General features: G+C 43.2%; 1 protein-coding gene across 1 annotated transcript; it reads right to left on the reverse strand.

Moving 5' to 3' along the window:
* Positions 1 to 1613: 1613 nt before the first annotated feature.
* On the reverse strand, positions 1614 to 23124 carry LOC115135795 (sestrin-3-like). The gene is made up of 10 exons (XM_029670881.2): positions 22837 to 23124; positions 13036 to 13101; positions 12525 to 12725; positions 6079 to 6261; positions 5645 to 5878; positions 5346 to 5493; positions 5121 to 5239; positions 4565 to 4755; positions 4205 to 4349; positions 1614 to 3512 (listed from the first exon to the last, which is right to left on the reverse strand). The coding sequence occupies exons 1-10, from the start codon at positions 22912 to 22914 to the stop codon at positions 3426 to 3428; spliced, it is 1452 nt and encodes a 483-aa protein (XP_029526741.2). The 5' UTR covers positions 22915 to 23124; the 3' UTR covers positions 1614 to 3425.
* Positions 23125 to 24788: the final 1664 nt, after the last annotated feature.

The raw sequence follows: 24788 nt of genomic DNA on the forward strand, positions 1-24788 counted from the left end.
AGAATAAGAGTACATCCTCCCAGCTGCCCACTGTGCAGCCATCTTCATCAACCTGGCCAAGGCTTTTGACTCTGTCAATCACCTCATTCTTATCGGCAGACTCAATAGCCTTGGCTTCTCAAATGACTGCCTCGCCTGGTTCACCAACTACTTCTCAGATAGAGTTCAGTGTGTCAAATCGGAGGGCCTGTTGACCTCTGGCAGTCTCTATGGGGGTGGAACAGGGTTACATTTTCTCTGTAATATATCAATGATTTCGCTCTTGCTGCTGGTGATTCTCTGATCCACCTCTACGCAGACGACACCATTCTGTATACATCTGGCCCTTCTTTGGACACTTAGCTAACAAACCTCCAATCGAGCTTCAACGCCATACAACACTGCTTCCGTGGCCTCCAATTGCTTTTAAATGCTAGTAAAACTAAGTGCATGCTCTTCAACCGATTGCTGCCCGAACCCTCCCGGCCGACTAGCATCACTACTCTGGACGGTTCTGACTTAGAATATGTGGACAACTACAAATACCTAGGTGTGTCTGGATAGACTGTAAACTCTCCTTCCAGACTCACATTAAGCATCTCCAATCCAAAATCAAATCTAAAATCTGCTTCCTATTTCGCAAAAAAGCCTCCTTCACTCATGCTGCCAAACATACCCTTGTAAAACTGACTATCCTACTGATCCTTGACTTCGGCGATGTCATTTACAAAATAGCCTCCAACACTCTACTCAGCAAACTGTATGTAGTCTATCACAGTGCCATCCATTTTGTCACCAAAGCCCCATATACTACCTACCACTGCAACCTGTATGCTCTTGTTGGCTGGCCCTCACTACATATTTGTCGCCAAACCCACTGGCTCCAGGTCATCTATAAGTCTTTCCTTGGCAAATCCCTGCCTTATCTCAGCTCACTGGTCACCATAGCAGCACCCACCCGTAGCACACGCTCCAGCAGGTATATCTCACTGATCATCCCAAAAGCCAACACCGCCTTTCCTTCCAGTTCTCTGCTGCTAATGACTGGAACGAACTGCAAAAATCTCTGAAGCTGGAGTCTTATATCTCCCTCTCTAACGTTAAGCATCAGTTGTCAGAGCAGCTTACTGATCACTGTACCTGTACACAGCCAATCTGTAAATAGCCCACCCAACTACCTCATCCCCATATTATTACTTACCCTCTTGCTGTTTTGCACCCCAGTATCTCTACTTGCACATCATCATCTATCACTCCAGTGTTAATGCTAAATTGTAATTATTTTGCCTCTATGGCCTATTTATTACCTTACCTCCCTACACTTCTACAGTTGTACACACTGTACATAGATGTTTCTATTGTGTTATTGACTGTACGTTTGTTTATGTGTAACTCTGTGTTGTTGTTTTTGTCACACTGCTTTGCTTTATCTTGGCCAGGTCGCAGTTGTAAATGAGAACTTGTTCTCAACTGGCCTACCTGGTTAACTTCTTCTAAATGTGAAATAAAAAAACATTTTTATGATATTAAAATGTTGACTGATGAAACAGATTTGATATGTAGCAGACATACCGGTATCATACATCAAGTTACCAGGATGCATGTTGATGAATCAAATAAACAGAACACATATGTAGATGTATTTCTTAACTTCTTTATTGTTTTTTTTATTTCCTTACAGGCACTGTGTGAAATATCATTTCAGTTGTACAGTTTTCATTTTACAGTTGTTTTAATTGAAAAAATTACAATGTGGCTTTGATAAAGAAGAAACGACCTCCCAACAATCTTGAAGCACAATCTCGGTAAGAGAAACAAAAGTGCAGCTTTAACTCTCAGACCAGTAGATTATCATTTTGTAAAGTTTAGACAACTCAGCTTCCATCTTCATTGGTTATAATTCAAATGATGCATTACCTAATTGTTCTTGTTAATACAAGCTGTTTATCCCCCCAATTAAAACACCTTAAAAATATAAGGTAGGTTGGCAAACAGTAAATAGTACTTTGGTGAATGGCATCTGAGTTCACAGAGATTTGTTTAAAGAATTTGATCAATACATCTAAACCTTCACACAAATGGGGGGAGGGGTGCTAATATTGAACACATTTCGCATCTGAGACATACAATGAAATGTCTTAATATTTGAGAAAGATTAGAGAGAAGAGAGAGAGGATTTAAGGAAATAAACATTTCTTGCATATTTCCAACTGGGAATTACCAACGTGCAGACACAAATGTGCAAAGAGCAACAATCATTCACAAAAGCACCATGACTTTTCCAACCCTACACTGATGAAGAAATAAGCATCAAATAAATGCTGGTGAGACTCAAAGTTAACAGTGCAGATTTTAGGGTTAGGCATTTGCACATGGTGATACTTCAAACCCAAAACAAAGAGCACATTCCCAGCACTACTGTAGCTTATCTCAGTTCTGAAATGTACTGTACTTCCTAATGGAATACACATTTTTTATTTTAAATGTCTCATGGATCTAACATCTGTACTGTACACTGCATCTTTGGTAGAAATATAGACAAGTAGGCAATATGAATGTCTTACAGACCATTTTAGAAACATTTGGCACAGAAATATGTCACAAAAAGGATGAGAGAGGGAAAGCAATAAAAAAATCATACAATGGCTGATAATGTTGCTTGTGCACTCCCTGCTGTGATACAGTCTCTATTAGGACATATATTGCAGAGAAATCATTCTCAATAAATATTTTAATTAGCCTAATTTATCGACAAAGGTCTAAATAGACTGAAAAGCATAAGTATTCTGTCACAGCCTTTTAAGTTGCAATAAATATAGAATTATAAAAAGGTAAGAAGAATGAAGACCATATTGCACTTTTTAAAATATCTGAGTGCCACAAAAGGGCTTGTTCTGTCAATCAGATAACCTTCTAATCTTGTTTCTGATATTGGTGGGTCTGTCTCAAATCAAGGCATTACATTCAGAGGTATATTCTTGTGTAACACTGTTTCTGGCTGGAGTTCAGTACTTTATGAGGTTGCTTGGATAAACCATTTCCAGAAGTGAGTCATGAACTCCAACCACTCCACTGCATGTCACTGAAGCCAAACTGCCATTATGATTTTGGCAAAGGAGGATAATAATAGGCAGTCATGTGCACCCGTTTTCACTTGCATACACTCACAATGGGACTTCCTTCATCTTCACAAACTTCCTCTTTACAAGGGCATTACGCTAAAAAGACCTTAAAGTCCCCACCCAACCACACAGTAGGAGGCCATTTTTAGAGTCATGTGCCTGGTAGAGAGACAGTCTTCTGGTTTCAAGAGGCCTCGTTCCTGGAGCTGTGGAAAGGGGAAGGCCAGTGGTGGTGTTGGGGGAGGTGGGGTGATGAGGACTGTAGAGGGCTGGGGTTTTCTATTGGTCAGTCGGAGAAAGACAACCCGCTGTGGTCGGTCAGGGTCAGGTCATGTAGCGTGTAATGGCGCGCAGGGTGTATAGCAGTTCTGCCTGCATCCTGGCCTCCATTAGGAGTAGGTTCACATGGACCTGGAGCGGGACAGGGAGGCTGAGGATGAACATACCATACATACTATAACACAGTACAGTTACCATTTCTGTAAAATGGATATGCATTTGCAGAAAATAGGCTACAAAAGACATCTCACTGAGTCTCATATGTAAACGTAGTGAGAGATTTGGTTCAGACAATACTTTTTAATGGGGGCCAAAGAAAAAGCTGTTTGTACAGACATGATAATTACTAACTAAAGTGAATGCTGCTGTCCTCATTACGTCAGAGATGAGATGTTTGTTCCAGGTTGTCTTGACATGACCTGTAAGAACAAGACAATGACCCTTCTACCCTGCTGGTCCTAATGATACACGCTGTAACTTTCTCGTCTTTCATCTCTTTCAGCCCAGTCAGATTCCAACAGGGGGCCTCTCTGCAGAACAACCCAAACACAATAACAGCATGTTCCTGCGGCCAAGAGCTTCATTTTCTTCAGCTCTGCTCAATAGTCCTAGTGTACTCATGAGCCAAAGCCTCCTGCACAAACACAATCAAACAGCATGACCAGTCCTGCCCCTGAACTCTGGCCTATTGACAAAAACATATCAGGATTCACAATCTAATTTTTTGTGGCTGTGGATGGTGAATGCTTGATTGCAAAGAATACAAACAACATAAGACTATGCCCTCTCACGAACACAAGCACGAGCATTGACAGTTTTCTAACCTTCTCGGAGTGGCGGAACTGGCACCAGTAGCTGTCGTACATGCGGCGAGTGGTCCTCTCTGGATAACATGTTACCGTCTTTATATAGACCTTCAGACTGCGTTCCAATAGCTGATTCACCTCCCCATAGTCATAGTCATCATACCTGCAGACAGGACATCAAATAAATCACACTATCAGACTGGAGCATCACTTTACTGTCTACTAGGCCATTTATACTGTACTTCAGGGACTATTCTAGGGCTTTAACAATCACACTAATTTATATATAATAATTATCCCACTAACTTGACACTAAGTGTCCACACTTGATAGTGCATGAGAAGTGTATGTGACTGAGGATAGAAGGCGCTGTCTTACCTGATGCCATACATGCAGTGCACGTAGTTGAAGAGTGCACGTCGGAGCATGGTGGTGTCCACGTCCTCGTGACTGGCCATGTTGTAGTAGGTTAGGTCACACGCTGTTCGGAACTTGTCATCCAGCAGCAGACCAATGTCTGAGTACAGCCTGTTGACCAGAGAGAAACCATGGTCCTCCCACGAGTAGTCCTACAGGCAGACACATGGGCAGACGGACAGACAGACAGACAGACAGACAGACAGACAGACAGACAGACAGACAGACAGACAGACAGACAGACAGGCAAGGCAGGGCAGGGCAGAACAGGGCAGGGCAGGCAAGGCAAGGCAGGGCAGGGCAGAACAGGGCAAGGCAGGGCAGGGCAGGGCAGGGCAGAACAGGGCAGGGCAGGCAAGTCAGGGCAGGGCAGGGGCAGGGCAGGGCAGGGCAGGGCAGGGGCAGGCAGGCAGGCAGGGACATTTAGGTGTTAAGAAGTGACTGTTAAATCTATAGATCTTGCACTTATGGTATGATAGTGGAATTTACATTAATTTGATCTATAATTATCCCCCACCTGTGCTCTAAATGTTGGTGGGTTGTCCTCTCCGTGTCGAGCAAAGTGCTGGTACCCAAAGGTGGCATCCTCTACAAACCGAGACACTTTGGATGTGGGCATCACCTCATCCTTCATATCTGCAGTCACATTGGAGATGTATTATAATCAGTCATGACTTCACTGACAGGTTTACATTAGTACTCAGTGAGAAACAGACAACAGGAAACGGTGTGGTAGCAGTACCCCCAGAGCCCACCAGGAGGCTCTCTTTCTTCTCTTTCTCGAAGCGTGTGGCCATCTCCTCCTGCGAGGCCTCATCCTCCTCTCTCTCCTCCTGCAGCCTCTTCATTCTGTCCATCAGTGCCTCTAACTCACTGACCGAGTCTGTGGTCTGAAAAACACACAACAAACCAGAACTCTATTAATGTGACAATAGAGTCACACATACTTAGATACATTTCCAACACAATCCCTCCAAACACACATAGCTAAATCAACTCAGTAAAGCATAGATCAACAGTAAGTCATGCATGTCATTTCACCACGGGGCTGGTGTTGCTGAGGTCTCGGTCCAGGTGATGGTCGCTGGCCAAGTCACATGTACAGTAGTCACTGATGTAAACGGACTGGAAGCCATTGGCATTCTGTGGATCCACCTGGGGGTTGATACCACTGCCAAACACAAAGCTGGCCAGGGAATGGAAATGGGCCAATATGACCACAGCATGGACCAGCTCTGCCAAAGACCAACTGTGCTCCCCTGTTTTCACCAAGTTCTGAGGTAGAGGGAGGAGAGAAAAACATTTAATGGGAGTTACTTAATGTGCGAGTATGTGGATCAAAGTCATGCATACATGTGTGTGTTAATGAATATATATATATATATATATATATTATATATATACACACATTGTACATGCATATGTAGATAATGTACTTGAATATGAGCATGTTTTATGCATGTCTGTGTTCTAACCTGAATGTGCTCTTTGGTGATGAGCCAGGGCCTGTGTGCTAGGATCTTGTTGATCTCGTTGAGGTTCCTCAGTCTCTGAGGGGCGTACTGTAGACCCTTCAGCCAGTCTAGACACATCCCCATCCTGTAGAACTCACGCACATGCAGAGACACCAGGAAGGAACACTGGTGACGCGCTGCAGCCTGGAGACACAGAGAGGTTTTTTATTTATATGAATTCCAGCTCACTGTGAAAACTCTTCCTTCACTGTATATGTTTATTACTGTCTAAACATTAATGTTCTATATACCTGTCTTCTGGGTAGCACTGTATTTGACAATCCAGTTTTAGCTGGCATTCAGCAAGTACTAAATTGTACAAAGTGTTGCTTGTTTCAAAGAATTTCTCAAAAAACAAAAAATGTCATCAGTATGCAATTGTTATTTTACTATGTAATGTCTAAGTAAATAAGCCGACTGTAATATAAAGCATGAATATTTTCTGTAAAATGCATGACCTTTAAATTAACGTTTTACAGTATATGCATATTGTATTTGTCTAAATTCTAAACATGAACTATTTTACTCTGTACATTAAATGTTTCCACATGGTTCTTTAACACTGCATTGCATTCAGCTGTTCCTTATGACATAATATACGGTGTCTTTAAGAGTGAGAGGGCTGACTTTGACCTAGTTGTGGAGGGGCCACATCAGGAAGAGAGTGAGTTGGAAGTGAGCTGGGGCAGGGGTCGGGGAAATGTTTCCACATGGTTCTTTAACACTGCATTGCATTCAGCTGTTTCTTATGACATAATATACGGTGTCTTTAAGAGTGAGAGGGCTGACTTTGACCTAGTTGTGGAGGGGCCACATCAGGAAGAGAGTGAGTTGGAAGTGGGCTGGGGCAGGGGTCGGGGGGTTGGTAGGACCATCTGAGTTTGCTGCATACCAAAGATACACAAGTGTGGAGGCCAGTGTGTCTGAGCACAGGGCAAACACTGCCCTGCTTAATGTCTCCACTACCTCTTCTCTCTACTAGCTACAGAAGCGTCCTCAGTCCAGCACCCCCCAGGGTCTTCTCAGTGCTGAGTCGAAACTTTTAACATCATACCGAAAACATCATCCGTCACTCCGGGAAAGAGCCATTGGTTGTTATGGAAATGGTTCATTAGAGAAATATGAATATGGGTCAGCAGGAGATTTGTGTTAGGTAGGTCTCCTGAGCAGGGAGAGGGAGGCTCTAAGGGAGGATGTGTATATGCAGGAGACATTTTCTCCCAGCTTAGCTTGACCTTTGACCTGTCCTGTACCATGCAACTGCAGGTAGAAGCTGCCCGTAGGATCAGCTTACCAAATCAAATCAAATTTTATTTGTCACATACACATGGTTAGCAGATGTTAATGCGAGTGTAGCAAAATGCTTGTGCTTCTAGTTCCGACAATGCAGTAATAACCAACAAGTAATCTAGCTAACAATTCCAAAACTACTACCTTATAGACACAAGTGTAAGGGGATAAAGAATATGTACATAAAGATATATGAATGAGTGATGGTAGAGAGCGGCATGGGCAAGATACAGTAGATGGTATTGAGTGCAGTATATACATATGAGATGAGTATGTAAACAAAGTGGCATAGTTAAAGTGGCTAGTGATACATGTATTACATAAAGATGCAGTAGATGATATAGAGTACAGTATATACATATAAGATGAATAATGTAGGGTATGTAAACATTATATTAGGTAGCATTGTTTAAAGTGGCTAGTGATATATTTTACATCATTTCCCATCAATTCCCATTATTAAAGTTGCTGGAGTTGAGTCAGTGTGTTGGCAGCAGCCACTCAATGTTAGTGGTGGCTGTTTAACAGTCTGATGGCCTTGAGATAGAAGCTGTTTTTCAGTCTCTCGGTCCCAGCTTTGATGCACCTGTACTGACCTCGCCTTCTGGATGATAGCGGGGTGAACAGGCAGTGGCTCGGGTGGTTGTTGTCCTTGATGATCTTTATGGCCTTCCTGTGACATCGGGTGGTGTAGGTGTCCTGGAGGGCAGGTAGTTTGCCCCCGGTGATGCATTGTGCAGACCTCACTACCCTCTGGAAAGCCTTACGGTTGTGGGCGGAGCAGTTGCCGTACCAGGCGGTGATACATCCCGACAGGATGCTCTCGATTGTGCATCTGTAGAAGTTTGTGAGTGCTTTTGGTGACAAGCCGAATTTCTTCAGCCTCCTGAGGTTGAAGAGGCGCTGCTGTGCCTTCTTCACAATGCTGTCTGTGTGGGTGGACCAATTCAGTTTGTCTGTGATGTGTACGCCGAGGAACTTAAAACTTACTACCCTCTCCACTACTGTTCCATCGATGTGGATAGGGGGGTGTTCCCTCTGCTGTTTCCTGAAGTCCACAATCATCTCCTTAGTTTTGTTGACGTTGAGTGTGAGGTTATTTTCCTGACACCACACTCCGAGGGCCCTCACCTCCTCCCTGTAGGCCGTCTCGTCGTTGTTGGTAATCAAGCCTACCACTGTTGTGTCGCCGCAAACTTGATGATTGAGTTGGAGGCGTGCGTGGCCACGCAGTCGTGGGTGAACAGGGAGTACAGGAGAGGGCTCAGAACGCACCCTTGTGGGGCCCCAGTGTTGAGGATCAGCAGGGTGGAGATGTTGTTGCCTACCCTCACCACCTGGGGGCGGCCCGTCAGGAAGTCCAGTACCCAGTTGCACAGGGCGGGGTCGAGACCCAGGGTCTCGAGCTTGATGACGAGCTTGGAGGGCACTATGGTGTTAAATGCCGAGCTGTAGTCGATGAACAGCATTCTCACATAGGTATTCCTCTTGTCCAGATGGGTTAGGGCAGTGTGCAGTGTGGTTGAGATTGTATCGTCTGTGGACCTATTTGGGCGGTAAGCAAATTGGAGTGGGTCTAGAGTGTCAGGTAGGGTGGAGGTGATATGGTCCTTGACTAGTCTCTCAAAGCACTTCATGATGACGGAAGTGAGTGCTACGGGGGCGGTAGTCGTTTAGCTCAGTTACCTTAGCTTTCTTGGGAACAGGAACAATGGTGGCCCTCTTGAAGCATGTGGGAACAACAGACTGGGATAGGGATTGATTGAATATGTCCGTAAACACACCAGCCAGCTGGTCTGCGCATGCTCTGAGGGCGCGGCTGGGGATGCCGTCTGGGCCTGCAGCCTTGCGAGGGTTGACGCATTTAAATGTTTTCCTCACGTCGGCTGCAGTGAAGGAGAGTCCGCATGTTTTAGTTGCGGGCCGTGTCAGTGGCACTGTGTTGTCCTCAAAGCGGGCAAAAAAGTTATTTAGTCTGCCTGGGAGCAAGACATCCTGGTCCGTGACAGGGCTGGTTTTCTTTTTGTAATCCGTGATTGACTGTAGACCCTGCCACATACCTCTTGTGTCTGAGCCGTTGAATTGAGATTCTACTTTGTCTCTATACTGACGCTTAGCTTGTTTGATTGCCTTGCGGAGGGAATAGTTACACTGTTTGTATTCGGTCATGTTTCCGGTCACCTTTCCCTGATTAAAAGCAGTGGTTCGCGCTTTCAGTTTCACGCGAATGCTGTCATCAATCCACGGTTTCTGGTTTGGGAATGTTTTAATCGTTGCTATGGGAATGACATCTTCAACGCACGTTCTAATGAACTCGCTCACCGAATCAGCGTATTCGTCAATGTTGTTGTCTGACGCAATACGAAACATATCCCAGTCCACGTGATGGAAGCAGTCTTGGAGTGTGGAATCGGATTGGTCGGACCAGCGTTGAACAGACCTCAGCGCGGGAGCTTCTTGTTTTAGTTTCTGTCTGTAGGCAGGGATCAACAAAATGGAGTCGTGGTCAGCTTTTCCGAAAGGAGAGCGGGGCAGGGCCTTATATGCGTCGCGGAAGTTAGAATAGCAATGATCCAAGGTTTTTTCAGCCCTGGTTGCGCAATCGATATGCTGATAAAATTTAAGGAGTCTTGTTTTCAGATTAGCCTTGTTAAAATCCCCAGCTACAATAAATGCAGCCTCCGGATATATGGATTCCAGTTTGCAAAGAGTCAAATAAAGTTCGTTCAGAGCCATCGATGTGTCTGCTTGGGGAGGAATATATACGGCTGTGATTATAATCAAAGAGAATTCCCTTGGTAGATAATGCGGTCGACATTTGATTGTGAGGAATTCTAAATCAGGTGAACAGAAGGACTTGAGTTCCTGTATGTTGTTGTGGCCACACCACGTCACGTTAACCATGAAGCATACGCCCCCGCCCCTCTTCTTACCAGAAAGATGTTTGTTTCTGTCGGAGCGATGCGTGGAGAAACCAGCTGGCTGCACCGACTCCGATAGAGTCTCTCCAGTGAGCCATGTTTCCGTGAAGCAAAGAACGTTACAGTCTCTGATGTCCCTCTGGAATGCTACCCTTGCTCGGATTTCATCAACCTTGTTGTCAAGAGACTGGACATTGGCGAGAAGAATCCTAGGGAGTGGTGCACGATGTGCCCGTCTCCGGAGTCTGACCAGAAGACCGCTCCGTTTCCCCCTTTTACGAAGTCGTTTTTTTGGGTCGCCGGCTGGGATCCATTCCGTTGTCCTGGGTGAAAGGCAGAACACAGGATCCGCTTCGCGAAAGTCATATTCTTGGTCGTACTGATGGTGAGTTGACGCTGCTCTTATGTTCAGTAGTTCTTCTCGACTGTATGTAATGAAACCTAAGATGACCTGGGGTACCAATGTAAGAAATAACATGTAAAAAAACAAAAAAAACTTACCACCATTCCCAACCTCAACCCTTACAGAGAACAACGGCTGCGTTGGAAATGGCACTCTATATATAGTACACTCCTTTAGGGCTCTGGTGTAAATATTTGTATGAACATAACAAGATTCAACAACTAAGACATAAACTGAACAAGATCCACAGACATGTGACTAACAGAAATTGAATGTGTCCCTGAATGAAGGGGGGGAGGGGGTCAAAGTTAAAACTAACAGTCAGTATATGGTGTGGCCACCAGCTGCATTAAGGACTGCACCAGATTTTCCAGTTATTGCTGTGAGATGTTACCCCACTCTTCCACCAAGGAACCTGCAAGTTCTCAGAAATTTCTGGGGCTGAATGGACCTAGCCCTCACCCTCCGTTCCAACAGGTCCCAGACGTGCTCAATGGGATTGAGATCCAGGCTCTTCGCTGGCCATGGCAGAACACTGACATTCCTGTCTTACAGGAAATCACGCACAGAACGAGCAGTATGACTGGTGGCATTGTCATGCTGGAGGGACATGTCAGGATGAGCCTGCAGGAAGGGTACCACATGAGGGAGGAGGATGTCCTCCCTGTAACACACAGCATTGAGATTGCCTGCAATGACAACAAGCTCAGTCCGATGATCCAATGAAACACCGGCCCAGACCATGACGGACCCTCCATCTCCAAAATTATCCTGCTCCAGACTACAGGCCTCGGTGTAATGCTCATTCCTTCAAAAGATAAACGTGAATCCGACCATCACCCCTGGTGAGACAAAACCGCGACTCGTTAGTGAAGAGCACTTTTTGCCAGTCCTGTCTGGTCCAGCGACGGTGGGTTTGTGCCCATAGGCAACGCTGTTGCCGGTGATGTCTGGTAAGGACCTGCCTTACAACAGGCCTACAAGCCCTCAATCCAGCCTCTCTCCGCCTATTGCAGACAGTCTGAGAACTGATGGAGGGATTGTGCGTTCCTGGTGTAAATCGGGCAGTTGTTGTTGCTATCCTGTACCTGCCCCACAGGTGTGATGTTTGGATGTACTGATCCTGTGCAGTTGTTGTTATAGGTGGTCTGCCACTGCGAGGATGATCAGCTGTCCGTCCTGTCTCCCTGTAGCGCTGTCTTAGGCGTCTCACAGTACGAACATTGAAATTTACTGCCCTGGCCACATCTGCAGTCCTCATGCCTCCTTGCAGCATGCTTCAGGCACGTTTGTTTGTTTTTCAGAGTCAGTAGAAAGGCCTCTTTAGTGTCCTAAGTTTTCATAACTGTGACCTTAATTGCCTACCGTCTGTAAGCTGTTAGTGTCTTAACAACAGTTCCACAGGTGCATGTTCATTGTTTATGGTTCATTGAACAAGCATGGGAAACCCTTCACAATGAAGATCTGTGAAGTTATTTGGATTTTTACGAATTATCTTTGAAAGACAGGGTCCTGAAAAAGGGACGTTTCTTTTTTTGCTGAGTTTAGGTTTTTCACCTACTGTACCCATTTACTGTAATGTTACATTTTTCATATTAACTATCAACCGATTCTGTATTTCCACTACAGTGCACATAAAATAAATACAATTTTCCTTAAAAAAAACTTTTTGTGTGATTTTTAAAAAACATAAAGAAATATGAATTGTCGGATCTCAGGAGAATAGGGAAATAGGATGTCATTTCAAACACACCCAATGACAATCTCTAGGTTCATCCTATACCAGTGTTTACCATGATGGCAATGTAGTGTCGGCAGTGGAGAGGCAGGGGGCCGTCCATCCTCAGCAGGTAGAACTGGCTACGCAGGAAGGACTCCAGGTAGTGGGGGTGCAGTCCCATCACCTGGGTCAGATGGTCCACGTGGCCTGACAGAGAGTAGGCCTCGGCCAGGATCTGCTCTGTTTGGGGGTCCACCAGGGACGCCTCCACAATCTGGACCGAGGGATGAGGGTTGGGGGGAGGGGTCAGGCAGGACAGGGAAGAGAGGAGTTTCAGTCAGGCATTGTGTATTGAACCATTTTACAGTAAAGCTGCTGCTGCTATAATCTGAAATCTGGTTTATACCTTTGAGTTCAAGGCAAGGTGAAGATAAAGGTGGGAAGATAAAGACAAGGGGGGAAAAGCGAGAGAGATTAAACGGAAGTGACAGTGAGAAAGAACGAGAGAGAGAGAGAGAGAGAGAGAGGGAGAGTCGGCAGGACAGGGGAAATATAGCCTCAAGGCACAGAAAGTATTTTCTCGCCTCCTCTTTTGGAATGAAGGCACTGGGTCCACTGGAAAAGGGTCGCGGCACCCTGACTCCTTTCTCCTGAGACAAGACAAGAGCGGCAGAGAGGGAAACTGGGTTAGCTAAGGAACTATACAACACAAGGAGCTTAGATGTACAACCCCACTTTTGGCACAACCTAAATGAACTCTCAGCTATGTTGGCAAACACAAGAAAAAAACATAAAATTAAAAGATAAAGAGGGCATTTATAGAAGCGAGGTTTGATATGTAACAGCCAGGCCTTTGTGTGTCCGTCCGTTTGCTCAGAGGTAAAGTAACCCCCTCCTCCTGTTATCTGTTGAGATGAGCAAACAGCCTGTGCACACACATTAGCCAGGGAACATGGCCTGGGCAGAGAAAAGGACGGTAGATTTATGGTTCACATCGTCTTTTATGCGTGTGTGTGTGAGTGGGTGTTGAAATGTACATGTATGTTAGGACAGTACATCTATTGAAGTTAATATACAGAGAGCCTGTAGGAGAAGGATGGGAAAAATCTCTCTATAAGAGGCAGGAAGTCAGACAGGCAGGTATATAGACAGATAGGTTATATGGAGTGATCAATGCTGGGCTAAGGAGAGTAAGCCAGTCCTCCTTCAGTTACAGTTGAAATCGGAAGTTTACATACACTTAGGTTGGAGTCACTAAAACTTGTTTTTCAACCACTCCACAAATTTCTTGTTAACAAACTATAGTTTTGACAAGTCAGTTAGGACATCTACTTCGTGCATGACACAACTAATTTTTCCAACAATTGTTTAGACAGATTATTTAACTTATAATTCACTGTATCACAATTCCAGTAGGTCAGAAGTGTACATACACTAAGTCGACTGTGCCTTTAAACAGCTTGGAAAATTCCAGAAAATGATGTAATGGCTTTAGAAGCTTCTGATAGGCTAATTGACATCATTTGAGTCAATTGGAGGTGTACCTGTGGATGTATTTCAAGGCCTGCCTTCAAACTCAGTACCTCTTTGCTTGACATCATGGGAAAATCAAAAGAAATCAGCCAAGACCTCAGAAAATTGGAGACCTCCACAAGTCTGGTTCATCCTTGGGAGCAATTTCCAAATGCCTGAAGGTACCACGTTTATCTGTACAAACAATAGTATGCAAGTATAAACACCATGGGACCACGCAGCCGTCATACCGCTCAGGAATGAGACGTGTTCTGTCTCCTAGAGATGAACGTACTTTGGTGCGAAAAGTGCAAATCAATTCCAGAACAACAGCAAAGGACTTTGTGAAGATGCTGGAGGAAACGGGTACAAAAGTATCTATATCCACATTAGGATGAGTCCTATATCGACATAAACTGAAAGGCAGCTCATCAAGGAAGAAGCCACTGCTCCAAAACCACCATAAAAAAGCCAGACTACGGTTTGCAACTGCACATGGGGACAAAGATCGTACTTTTTGGAGAAATGTCTTCTGGTCTGAAGAAACAAATATAGAACTGTTTGGCCATAATGACCATTGTTATGTTTGGAGTAAAAGAACACCATCCCAACCGTGAAGCACAGGGGTGGCAGCATCATGTTGTGGGGGTGCTTTGCTGCAGGAGGGACTAGTTCACTTCACAAAATAGATGGCATCATGAAGAGGAAAATTATGTGGATATATTGAAGCAACATCTCAAGACATCAGTCAGGAAGTTAAAGCTTGGTCGCAAATGGGTCTTCCAAATGGACAATGACCCCAAGCATACTTCCAAAGTTGTGGCAAAATGGCTTAAAACCTCACTTGGGTACGTGGGACGCTAGCGTCCCACCTGGCCAACATCCAGTGAAATTGCAGAGCGCCAAATTCAAAAACAGAAATACTCATTATAAAAATTCATAAAACATACAAGTGTTATACATTGGTTTAAAGATTAACTTCTTGTTAATCCAACCACGGTGTCAGATTTCAAAAAGGCTTTACGGCGAAAGCATACCATGCGATTATTTGAGGACAGCGCCCAGCAGACAAATCATTACAAACAGTTACCAGCCAAGTAGAGGAGTTACACAAATCAGAAATAGAGATACAATTAATTACTTATCTTTGATGATCTTCATATAGTTGCACTCACCAGACTCCCATTTATGTTTGTTTTGTTCGATAAAGTCCCTGTTTATATCCAAAAACCTCAGTTTTGTTCGAGCGTTTTGTTCAGTAATCCACAGGCTCAAACGCAGTTAAAGCAGGCAGACGAAAAATCCAAATAGTATCCGTAAAGTTCGTAGAAACATTTCAAACAATGTTTATAATCAATCCTCACGTTGTTTTTAGCCTAAATAATCGATAATATTTCAGCCGGACAATAACGTTGTCAATATAAATGTAAACAAGAAAGGCGCACTCTCGGTCACGCGCATGAAAAATCTCTGGGACACTGTAGGGTCCACTCATTCAGAGTTGTCTTACTCTCTCATTTTTCAGAAATCAAGCCTGAAACAATTTCTAAAAGAATGTTGACATCTAGTGGAAGCCATAGGAAGTGCAATTTGAGTCCTAAATCAATGGATACTGTAATGGCATTCAATAGAAAACTACAAACATAAAAAAATCCCACTTCCAGGATGTATTTTTCTCAGGTTTTCGCCTGCCAAATCAGTTCTGTTAAACTCACAGGCATTATTTTAACAGTTTTGGAAACTTGAGAGTTATCTATCCAAATCTACCAATTATATGCATATTCTAGCTTCTGGGCCTGAGTAGCAGGCAGTTTACTTTGGGCATGCTTTTCATCCGGAAGTGAAAATAGTGCCCCCTACTAGAGGTCGACCGATTAATCGGAATGGCCGATTAATTAGGGCCGATTTCAAGTTTTCATAACAATCGGAAATCTGTATTTTTGGACACCGATTTGGCCGATTAAAAAAACAAAATTGTACACCTTTATTTAATCTTTATTTAACTAGGCAAGTCAGTTAAGAACACATTCTTATTTTCAATGACGGCCTAGGAATGGTGTGTTAACTGCCTCGTTCAGGGGCAGAACGACAGATTTTTACCTTGTCAGCTAGGGGGATTCAATTGTGCAACCTTACGGTTAACTTGTCCAACGCTCTAACAACCTGCCTCTCATTGCACTCCACGAGGAGCCTGCCTGTTACGTGAATGCAGTAGAAGCCAAGGTAAGTTGCTAGCTAGCATTAAACTTATCTTGTAAAAAACAATCAATCCATCAATCAATCATAATCACTAGTTAACTACACATGGTTGATGATATTACTAGTTTATCTAGCGTGTCCTGCGTTGCATATAATCGATGCGGTGCGTATCATTGCTCCAATGTGTACCTAACCATAAACATCAATGCCTTTCTTAAAATCAATACACAGAAGTATATATTTTTAAACCTGCATATTTAGGTAAAATAAATCCATATTAGCAGGCAATATTAACCAGGTGAAATTGTGTCACCTCTCTTGCGTTCATTGCACGCAGAGTCAATGTATATGCAACAGTTTGGGCCGCCTAATTTGCCAGAATTTTACTTAATTATGACATAACATTGAAGGTTGTGCAATGTAACAGGAATATTTAGACTTATGGATGCCACCCGTTAGATAAAATACAGAACGGTTCCGTATTTCACTGAAAGAATAAACGTCTTGTTTTCGTGATGATAGTTTCCGGATTCGACCATATTAATGACCTATGGCTCATTTATGTGTGTTATGTTATAACTAAGTCTATGATTTGATAGAGCAGTCTGACTGAGCACCAGCATGCTCGTAGGCATTCATTCAAACAGCACTTTCGTGCGTTTTGCCAGCAGCTCTGCTGTTTATAACTTCAAGCCTATCAACTCCCAAGATTAGGCTGGTGTAACCGATGTGAAATGGCTAGCTAATTAGCAGGGTGAGCGCTAATAGCATTTCAAACGTCACTCGCTCTGAGACTTGGAGTAGTTATTACCTTGCTCTGCATGGGTAACGCTGCTTCGAGGGTGGCTGTTGTCGATGTGTTCCTAGTTCGAGCCCAGGGAGGAGCGAGGAGAGGGACGGAAGCTATACTGTTACACTGGCAATACTAAAGTGCCTATAAGAACATCCAATAGTCAAAGGTATATGAAATACAAATGGAAGAGAGAGAAATAGTCCTATAATTCCTAACTAATAACTACAACCTAAAACTTCTTACCTGGGAATATTGAAGATGTTAAAAGGAACCACCAGCTTTCATATGTTCTCATGTTCTGAGCAAGGAACTTAAACGTTAGCTTTCTTACATGGCACATATTGCACTTTTACTTTCTTCTCCAACACTTTGTTTTTGCATCATTTAAACCAAATTGAACATGTTTCATTATTTATTTGAGGCTAAATTGATTTTATTGATGTATTATATTAAGTTAAATAAGTGTTCATTCAGTATTGTTGTAATTGTCATTATTACAAATACATTAAAAAAAAAAATGTTTAAAAAAAAAAGATTTAAAAAAAAGAAATCGGCCGATTTAATCGGTATCAGCTTTTTTTTGGTCCTCCAATAATCGGTATCGGCGTTGAAAAATCATAATCGGTCAACCTCTACCCCCTACCCTAGTGAAGTTAAGGACAACAAAGTCTAAGTATTGGAGTTGCCATCACAAAGCCCTGACCTCAATCCTATAGACAATTTGTGGGCAGAACTGAAAAAGCGTGTGCGAGCAATGAGGCCTACAAACCTGACTCAGTGACACCAGCTCTGTCAGGAGGAATAGGCCAAAATTCACCCAACTTATTGTGGGAAGCTTGTGGAAGGCTACCCGAAACGTTTGACCCAAGTTAAACAATTTAAAGACAATGCTACCAAATAATAATTGAGTGTATGTAAACTTCTGACCCACTGGGAATGTGATGAAAGAAATAAAAGCTGAAATAAATCACTCTCCGCTATTATTCTGACATTTCACATTTTAAAAATAAAGTGGTGATCCTAACTGACCTAAGACAGGGAATTTTTACTAGGATTAAATGTCAGGATTTGTGAAAAACTGAGTTTAAATGTATTTGGCTAAGGTGTATGTAAACTTCCGACTTCAACCTTACATACATCGTCTGACCTAAATCTCTAAGAAGAGGAGAGAAAACACAGCTGTGTCTACAGGACAGTGAGAATTACATCACAAGTGGTCAAATAAGAAAAATTAACAAAAGAATCTTGGTCACCCTACTTCCTTTTTAGAATTAGAGCACTCATAAACACTTTACATAAAGAGAGTCAACATTCCTGACTTCTTAGTGTTTTATAAGTGTGTCACTTCAGTAATAAAAATACTTCTGCTAGAAAATATAAATGGCTTGCAGGTGATATGGAGTGTGAGCTGGTGCTTGGAAAATCTGCCAGCTAGGGTGTATTTTATTGTATATTCAATATACACAGAGTACAAAACATTAGGAACATGACAGACAGACCAGGTGAATCAGGTGAAAGCTATGATCCCTTATTGATTTAACTTGTTAAATCTACTTCAATCAGTGTAGATGAAGGGGAGGAGACAGGTTAAAGAAGGATTTTTAAGCCTTGAGACAATTGAGACATTGAATTGCACACACACAATCTAGAGGGTGAATAGGCAAGATAAAATATTTACATTTACATTTACATTTAAGTCATTTAGCAGACGCTCTTATCCAGAGCGACTTACAAATTGGTGCGTTCACCTTAAGACATCCAGTGGAACAGCCACTTTACAATAGTGCATCTAAATCTTTTAAGGGGGGGGTGAGAAGGATTACTTTATCCTATCCTAGGTATTCCTGAAAGAGGTGGGGTTTCAGGTGTCTCCGGAAGGTGGTGATTGACTCCGCTGTCCTGGCGTCGTGAGGGAGTTTGTTCCACCATTGGGGGGCCAGAGCAGCGAACAGTTTTGACTGGGCTGCGCGGGAACTGTACTTCCTCAGTGGTAGGGAGGCGAGCAGGCCAGAGGTGGATGAACGCAGTGCCCTTGTTTGGGTGTAGGGCCTGATCAGAGCCTGGAGGTACTGAGGTGCCGTTCCCCTCACAGCTCCGTAGGCAAGCACCATGGTCTTGTAGCGGATGCAAGCTTCAACTGGAAGCCAGTGGAGAGAGCGGAGGAGCGGGGTGACGTGAGAGAACTTGGGAAGGTTGAACACCAGACGGGCTGCGGCGTTCTGGATGAGTTGTAGGGGTTTAATGGCACAGGCAGGGAGCCCAGCCAACAGCGAGTTGCAGTAATCCAGACGGGAGATGACAAGTGCCTGGATTAGGACCTGCGCTGCTTCCTGTGTGAGGCAGGGTCGTACTCTGCGGATGTTGTAGAGCATGAACCTACAAGAACGGGCCACCGCCTTGATGTTAGTTGAGAACGACAGGGTGTTGTCCAGGATCACGCCAAGGTTCTTAGCGCTCTGGGAGGAGGACACAATGGAGTTGTCAACCGTGATGGCGAGATCATGGAATGGGCAGTCCTTCCCCGGGAGGAAGAGCAGCTCCGTCTTGCCGAGGTTCAGCTTGAGGTGGTGATCCGTCATCCACACTGATATGTCTGCCAGACATGCAGAGATGCGATTCGCCACCTGGTCATCAGAAGGGGGAAAGGAGAAGATTAATTGTGTGTCGTCTGCATAGCAATGATAGGAGAGACCATGTGAGGTTATGACAGAGCCAAGTGACTTGGTGTATAGCGAGAATAGGAGAGGGCCTAGAACAGAGCCCTGGGGGACGCCAGTGGTGAGAGCGCGTGGTGATCGTCCCTATTTAAGTGTCTTTGAACGGGGTATGGTAGTAGGTGCAAGGCGTACTGGTTTGTGTCAAGAACTGCAGCGCTGCAGGGTTTTTCAAGAATGGTCCACTACCCAAAGGACATCCATCCAACTTTGCACAACTGTGGGAAGCACTGGTGCCAACATGGTCCAGCATCCCTGTGGAATGCTTTCTACACCTTGTAGAGTCCTTCCCCTGACGAATTGAGGTTGTTTTGATGGCAAAATGGGGGGTGAAACTCAATATTAGGAAAGTATTCTTAATGTTTTGTACACTCTGTGTATATCAAACTAATTTATAATAACTTAGACAGTTATTTAAGCAATAATACATGAGGCCATGTGTTATGACATTTTTTACAGTGTTTACAAAGTTTATAAATTGCATGGCTGGGTAGTGGATTTGTAACAGCAGCAGCAGTAGCAGTAGCAGTAGTAGTAGTGCGTTGCAAGGTAACGAAGTAAACGATGACACTTTTTATGAATCTATTGGCCATGTGTATGTTGTCTTGTATATCATGGGCAAGAAAGGCTCTAACAATGGGAATTCCATACCACCTGTTGTATAATAAACACTAGACTGGGGTTGTCTGTGTATTTAGCTGTCTTACAGTACATCTCCATGGTAATAATGTTACATAATGGTTAAGGGCCTCAAGTTCAAAGGTGGGAAGAAGGTTTATAGTACGAATGGATAACAAAGCTACATAAACAACCAAAATATACAGTAAGACACTAGTTCTCTATTGGTGAGAAAGTGTGTGTGTGTGTGTGCATGTGTGCGTGTGAGAAAGTGGTGTTTGCGTGTGCATGAGAGAGAGTCAGACAGAAACCCCTTCTCTGTTTTAGTGGCACATGTCTTGCTACATAACAGACGTTTGAATGTGCGCTCTGTCAACAGACAGGCCATTTCCTGTGAATTTAGCTAATTGGGTTTAAGCCCTGTGACTCCCACTGCTACCGGTGACACAGACAGACCTGCCCTGGGCTGCAGACAGTTTCACCCTGGTATTAATCCCTCCCTCTTTTCCTCTCTCTCCATCCCTCTCTCCTCCTCTCCTATCATATGTCCTCTCCACCCTCTGTCTGTCTGGCCCTTTGTGTGTGTTGGGTGATGAATGTCTGTTGTTGGGGCAACGTGGCTGATGCAGTTAACTGAGAGAGGTGGCTCCAGTAGAGAGAGGTGGCTCCAGTAGAGAGAGTTGGCTCCAGTAGAGAGAGGTGGCTCCAGTAGAGAGAGGTGGCTCCAGTAGAGAGAGGGGGCTCCAGTAGAGAGAGGGGGCTCCAGTAGAGAGACGTGGCTCCAGTAGAGAGAGGTGGCTCCAGTAGAGAGAGGTGGCTCCAGTAGAGAGAGGTGGCTCCAGTAGAGAGGTGGCTCCAGTACCTCTCTACCTGCCTGTGCAGATTTAAAGAAGAGCCTGGACCCGTCTGTCTCTATCATCTCCATCACAAAAAGAAAATAGCCTAAAGCCAGTTTATAAAAACAACAATGCTTTTTAAAGAAAGTTGTAATTGTGGAACTAGTATGTGATAGATAAGGAATAAAGCATCAAAAACCAGAATCTTACATCATAATTAATGATAGAGTATGAATTGACAGTGTCATTGCTCTCTCAGTATATTGTAATTTCCAGCCAAGAGGGTTTCTGTTGAGAACAGCCTGTATGAAACCTCTTAGATTCAACCTACAAAATGAAAGATCTATACTCTGCCTTTACCAGTATATTTCTATGTGATCGTGGCATTGTGTATTTACCTGTATCTATTGGTAACTGTAGACGGCAGACATAAAACACTGCTTTTTTCTGTCACTGATGTTTGTCAGGAAAGAGCTGACTCTGGTGTGCAGACAGACAAAGATGTCTCGCATTGCAATCTATGGATGTCCACTCCTCATGTTTTGTTGTTACAGGGTTGCTCCACGTCAAAAAGCACAAGAAAGAGGTTTTCGACACTCACCATCTCAGATTGCTCTGAAATAGTTTCTGTTGTTGGAAACAGATAAGATTAGCATTCCTGCAACATTATTTTGTGGAAATAGAATTTGATCTCTGGGAAATTAAGCTAATTGATTGTATCCAAGTTGGCCATTTTAATTGATAGAATTCATATAAAATTCAATAAATGTAGTACCTAACATCCGATTTGGCCCAAACGTTTTTCAAACAATGAGTAAGACGCGAGGAATCTAAAGAAATTGTCAAAAGCCCCCCACGGACACCCCATACTTCACGCCAATCCCACTCCAACAATGAATATATAGAATCAGTTCTCTATATTTGACTAGTAGTATGGAGCTCCAGCTCAGAGTATTGTCTCTTCATCCTATTTAATATATTCTCAGTGAATTTGGTCACATTTTTTCCCCATGTGTTTTTGCATTTTCACACTTCATGTCCAAATCATCCTAATGTATCAAAAAATATATTGTGTAACTCAATGATGCCCTGGAGATGACAGAAACGGACCTCCTCTTCTGCCTTGAGACCATCTTACGATGACTCCCTATCAAAAACTGGGTCATATGTACCTAGACTAATGGCTACTAATAATAGCAGTCAGACTCAGAAAGCAGGGCACTAGAGAGAGATATCCATGTTCTTATCAAATCATCAATCTTTCCCCCAACTCTATAATATCATACTGATTGACGACCATCCTGGGAAGTAAATGAATCCAAATGGGTCAATCTGTTGCAGATAACTGTACATTATTAGGTTTGAGATGGTTAAACTAGGCCTAAATGGCATTACAAACGATTCTGAAGCAGTTCTATAGATGATGTTGAAATACAGAATGCAGTTGAATGCACAAGTATCAGTAAGGCAAGGAGAAGACCAGTGAAAAACAATGTTTGTTCTGCAATCTGAATCAATAGATCAAATGAAAGTATACTAGGGCCTAGGCCACTACTCCTGCAGGATCTCAGTGACATCTTCATAAGATGCAACGATATTTGATCTAAATTGGAAGGAATAATAAATAGGCCTGACTGATCACCTTGATAAAACATGATATTGGTCGACTAGTAAAAGTAACATTTGGAGAAATGAAATCAGGAAACATCATACCTTTTTCCTTATCGCCTTCTGACAGATGGTACAGATGTGAAATGGGTTGGAGGTGAAAGACTCCGCGCTTACGTTCATACTGGCTTCCACTTTAACAGTCCTTTGAAAGGTTTTCACTGCAACGTTACTTTTCTGTACAGTTAAATTACAGTATATCCTTCGATTGTAGGTGGGTCGGCAGCGGCGGTGGTGGGTTGGAGATGGGGAGACCGAAGAGCTGTTAAATTACGAAGCCTTTCTCGAGAGTATTTTAGGCTCCGTACTCCCCTGTCTCGCTCACCACACACAACGCCAGGCAGTTTTTGAGCGAACTTCTAATTTTGCTCTGCCGAAGGTAGGCACGCCCAACAGCCAATTGCCGCCAGAGGGGTGTGTTTGCTGAACAGCAAAAATGTTCCACAAACTGAACTTTTTAATAGGCCCCAACACAACTAAAAAGTACATTGAATCCGTAACAATAAAGCAAACCATTTCAGCAATAGAAAAACTATTATATGAGTTTTGTTTGTGTCACCCAGTATAGAATAGTCTTTAGGGTTACATTGCAATAGCCTACATTTGCCATAGGTAATTTAAATTGGATAGAACATGATAGATATAATATACTCAGGTCTACAAGGTTGGTTTTACTAATAGGCTTCAGAAAGTATTCACACCCCTTGACTTTTTCCATATTTTATTGTGCTACAGCCTAAATTTAAAATGGATTAAATATAGATGAAAAGCTGAAATGTCTTGAGTCAATAAGTATTTAACAAGTCACATAATACATTGCATGGACTCACTCTGTGTGCAATAAACCTGGTTCAGTCTGATTTCCACCAGACACGGAGATTAATTCACCTTCCAGCAGGACAATAATCTAAATCACAAAGCCAAATCTACACTGGAGTTTCTTACCAAGTGAATGTTCCTGAGTAGCCAGTTGACTTAAATCTGCTTGAAAATCTATGGCAAGATAGATTGAAGAATTTTGAAAAGAATAATGGGCAAATGTTGCACAATCCAGGTGTGGGAAGCTCTTAAAGACTCACAGCTGTAATCTCTGCCAAAGGTGATTCTAACATGTATTGATTCAGAGGGTTGAATACTTGTCTAATCAAGATATATTAGTGTTTTATTTTTTTTATTTTTTTTTTACAAATGTTAGAATTTTTCTTCCACCTTCATCCAAAATGACAATTAAATCCATTTGAATCCCACTTTGTAACACAACTAAATGTGGAAAAAGTAAAGGAGTGTAAATACTTTCTGAAGGCACTGTAACTGTGCTAGAAACGTTTATGTAGTTGTGTGTGTGAATGTTTGTACACAAAAACGATGAAAGATAAATGCTAAGTAATTCGCAGAGCAAAGCAACATATGCCTTCAGCCCAATAGATCTTCACGGTTACAACCATTATTTATATCTTTATACTGAAAGACTATGAACAAAGACATAAAGGAAGGATTTTGCTTTTGGTGTATGAGGCCATGCTAGTGCTGGTAGTCCTGGAATGAGACACCTATTTTCTGCAGGTATGCTGTAAATTCTCTTTAATTTGAAACGCATTTATAGTTCAGAGGAAGCAGGAAACATGAACTGCATACAAACACAACATTGAGTCAGCAAACTGAAAGAGAGCAGTGGTGGTAACAGAACCACTCAGCAATAAATCCTGACCAAACCGGCACCCACAGACATGCAAAGACGTCACCTCATCTCTCTTTATCCTTTCAAATGCCTCTCAGCCAGCAACAACAACATTGTATCAGCTGAGACGCATCCTGTGACCAATTACAGTGCTGGATAGCTGGCTGCATGCGCAGGGTAGTGGGCGCATTTGAGTGGTAAGGCGAAAGCAACCGATGTAGACGAAAGAAGAGTGCAGTCGGGGGAGGTGTATCTGCGACAGCCAAAAGTCAGACACTAATGTGATTTTCCAACAGCAAAACTCAGATTACTATGGCAG

The sequence above is a fragment of the Oncorhynchus nerka genome, linkage group LG10 (assembly GCF_034236695.1).
Source record: "Oncorhynchus nerka isolate Pitt River linkage group LG10, Oner_Uvic_2.0, whole genome shotgun sequence".
NCBI classification, from domain to species: domain Eukaryota; kingdom Metazoa; phylum Chordata; class Actinopteri; order Salmoniformes; family Salmonidae; genus Oncorhynchus; species Oncorhynchus nerka.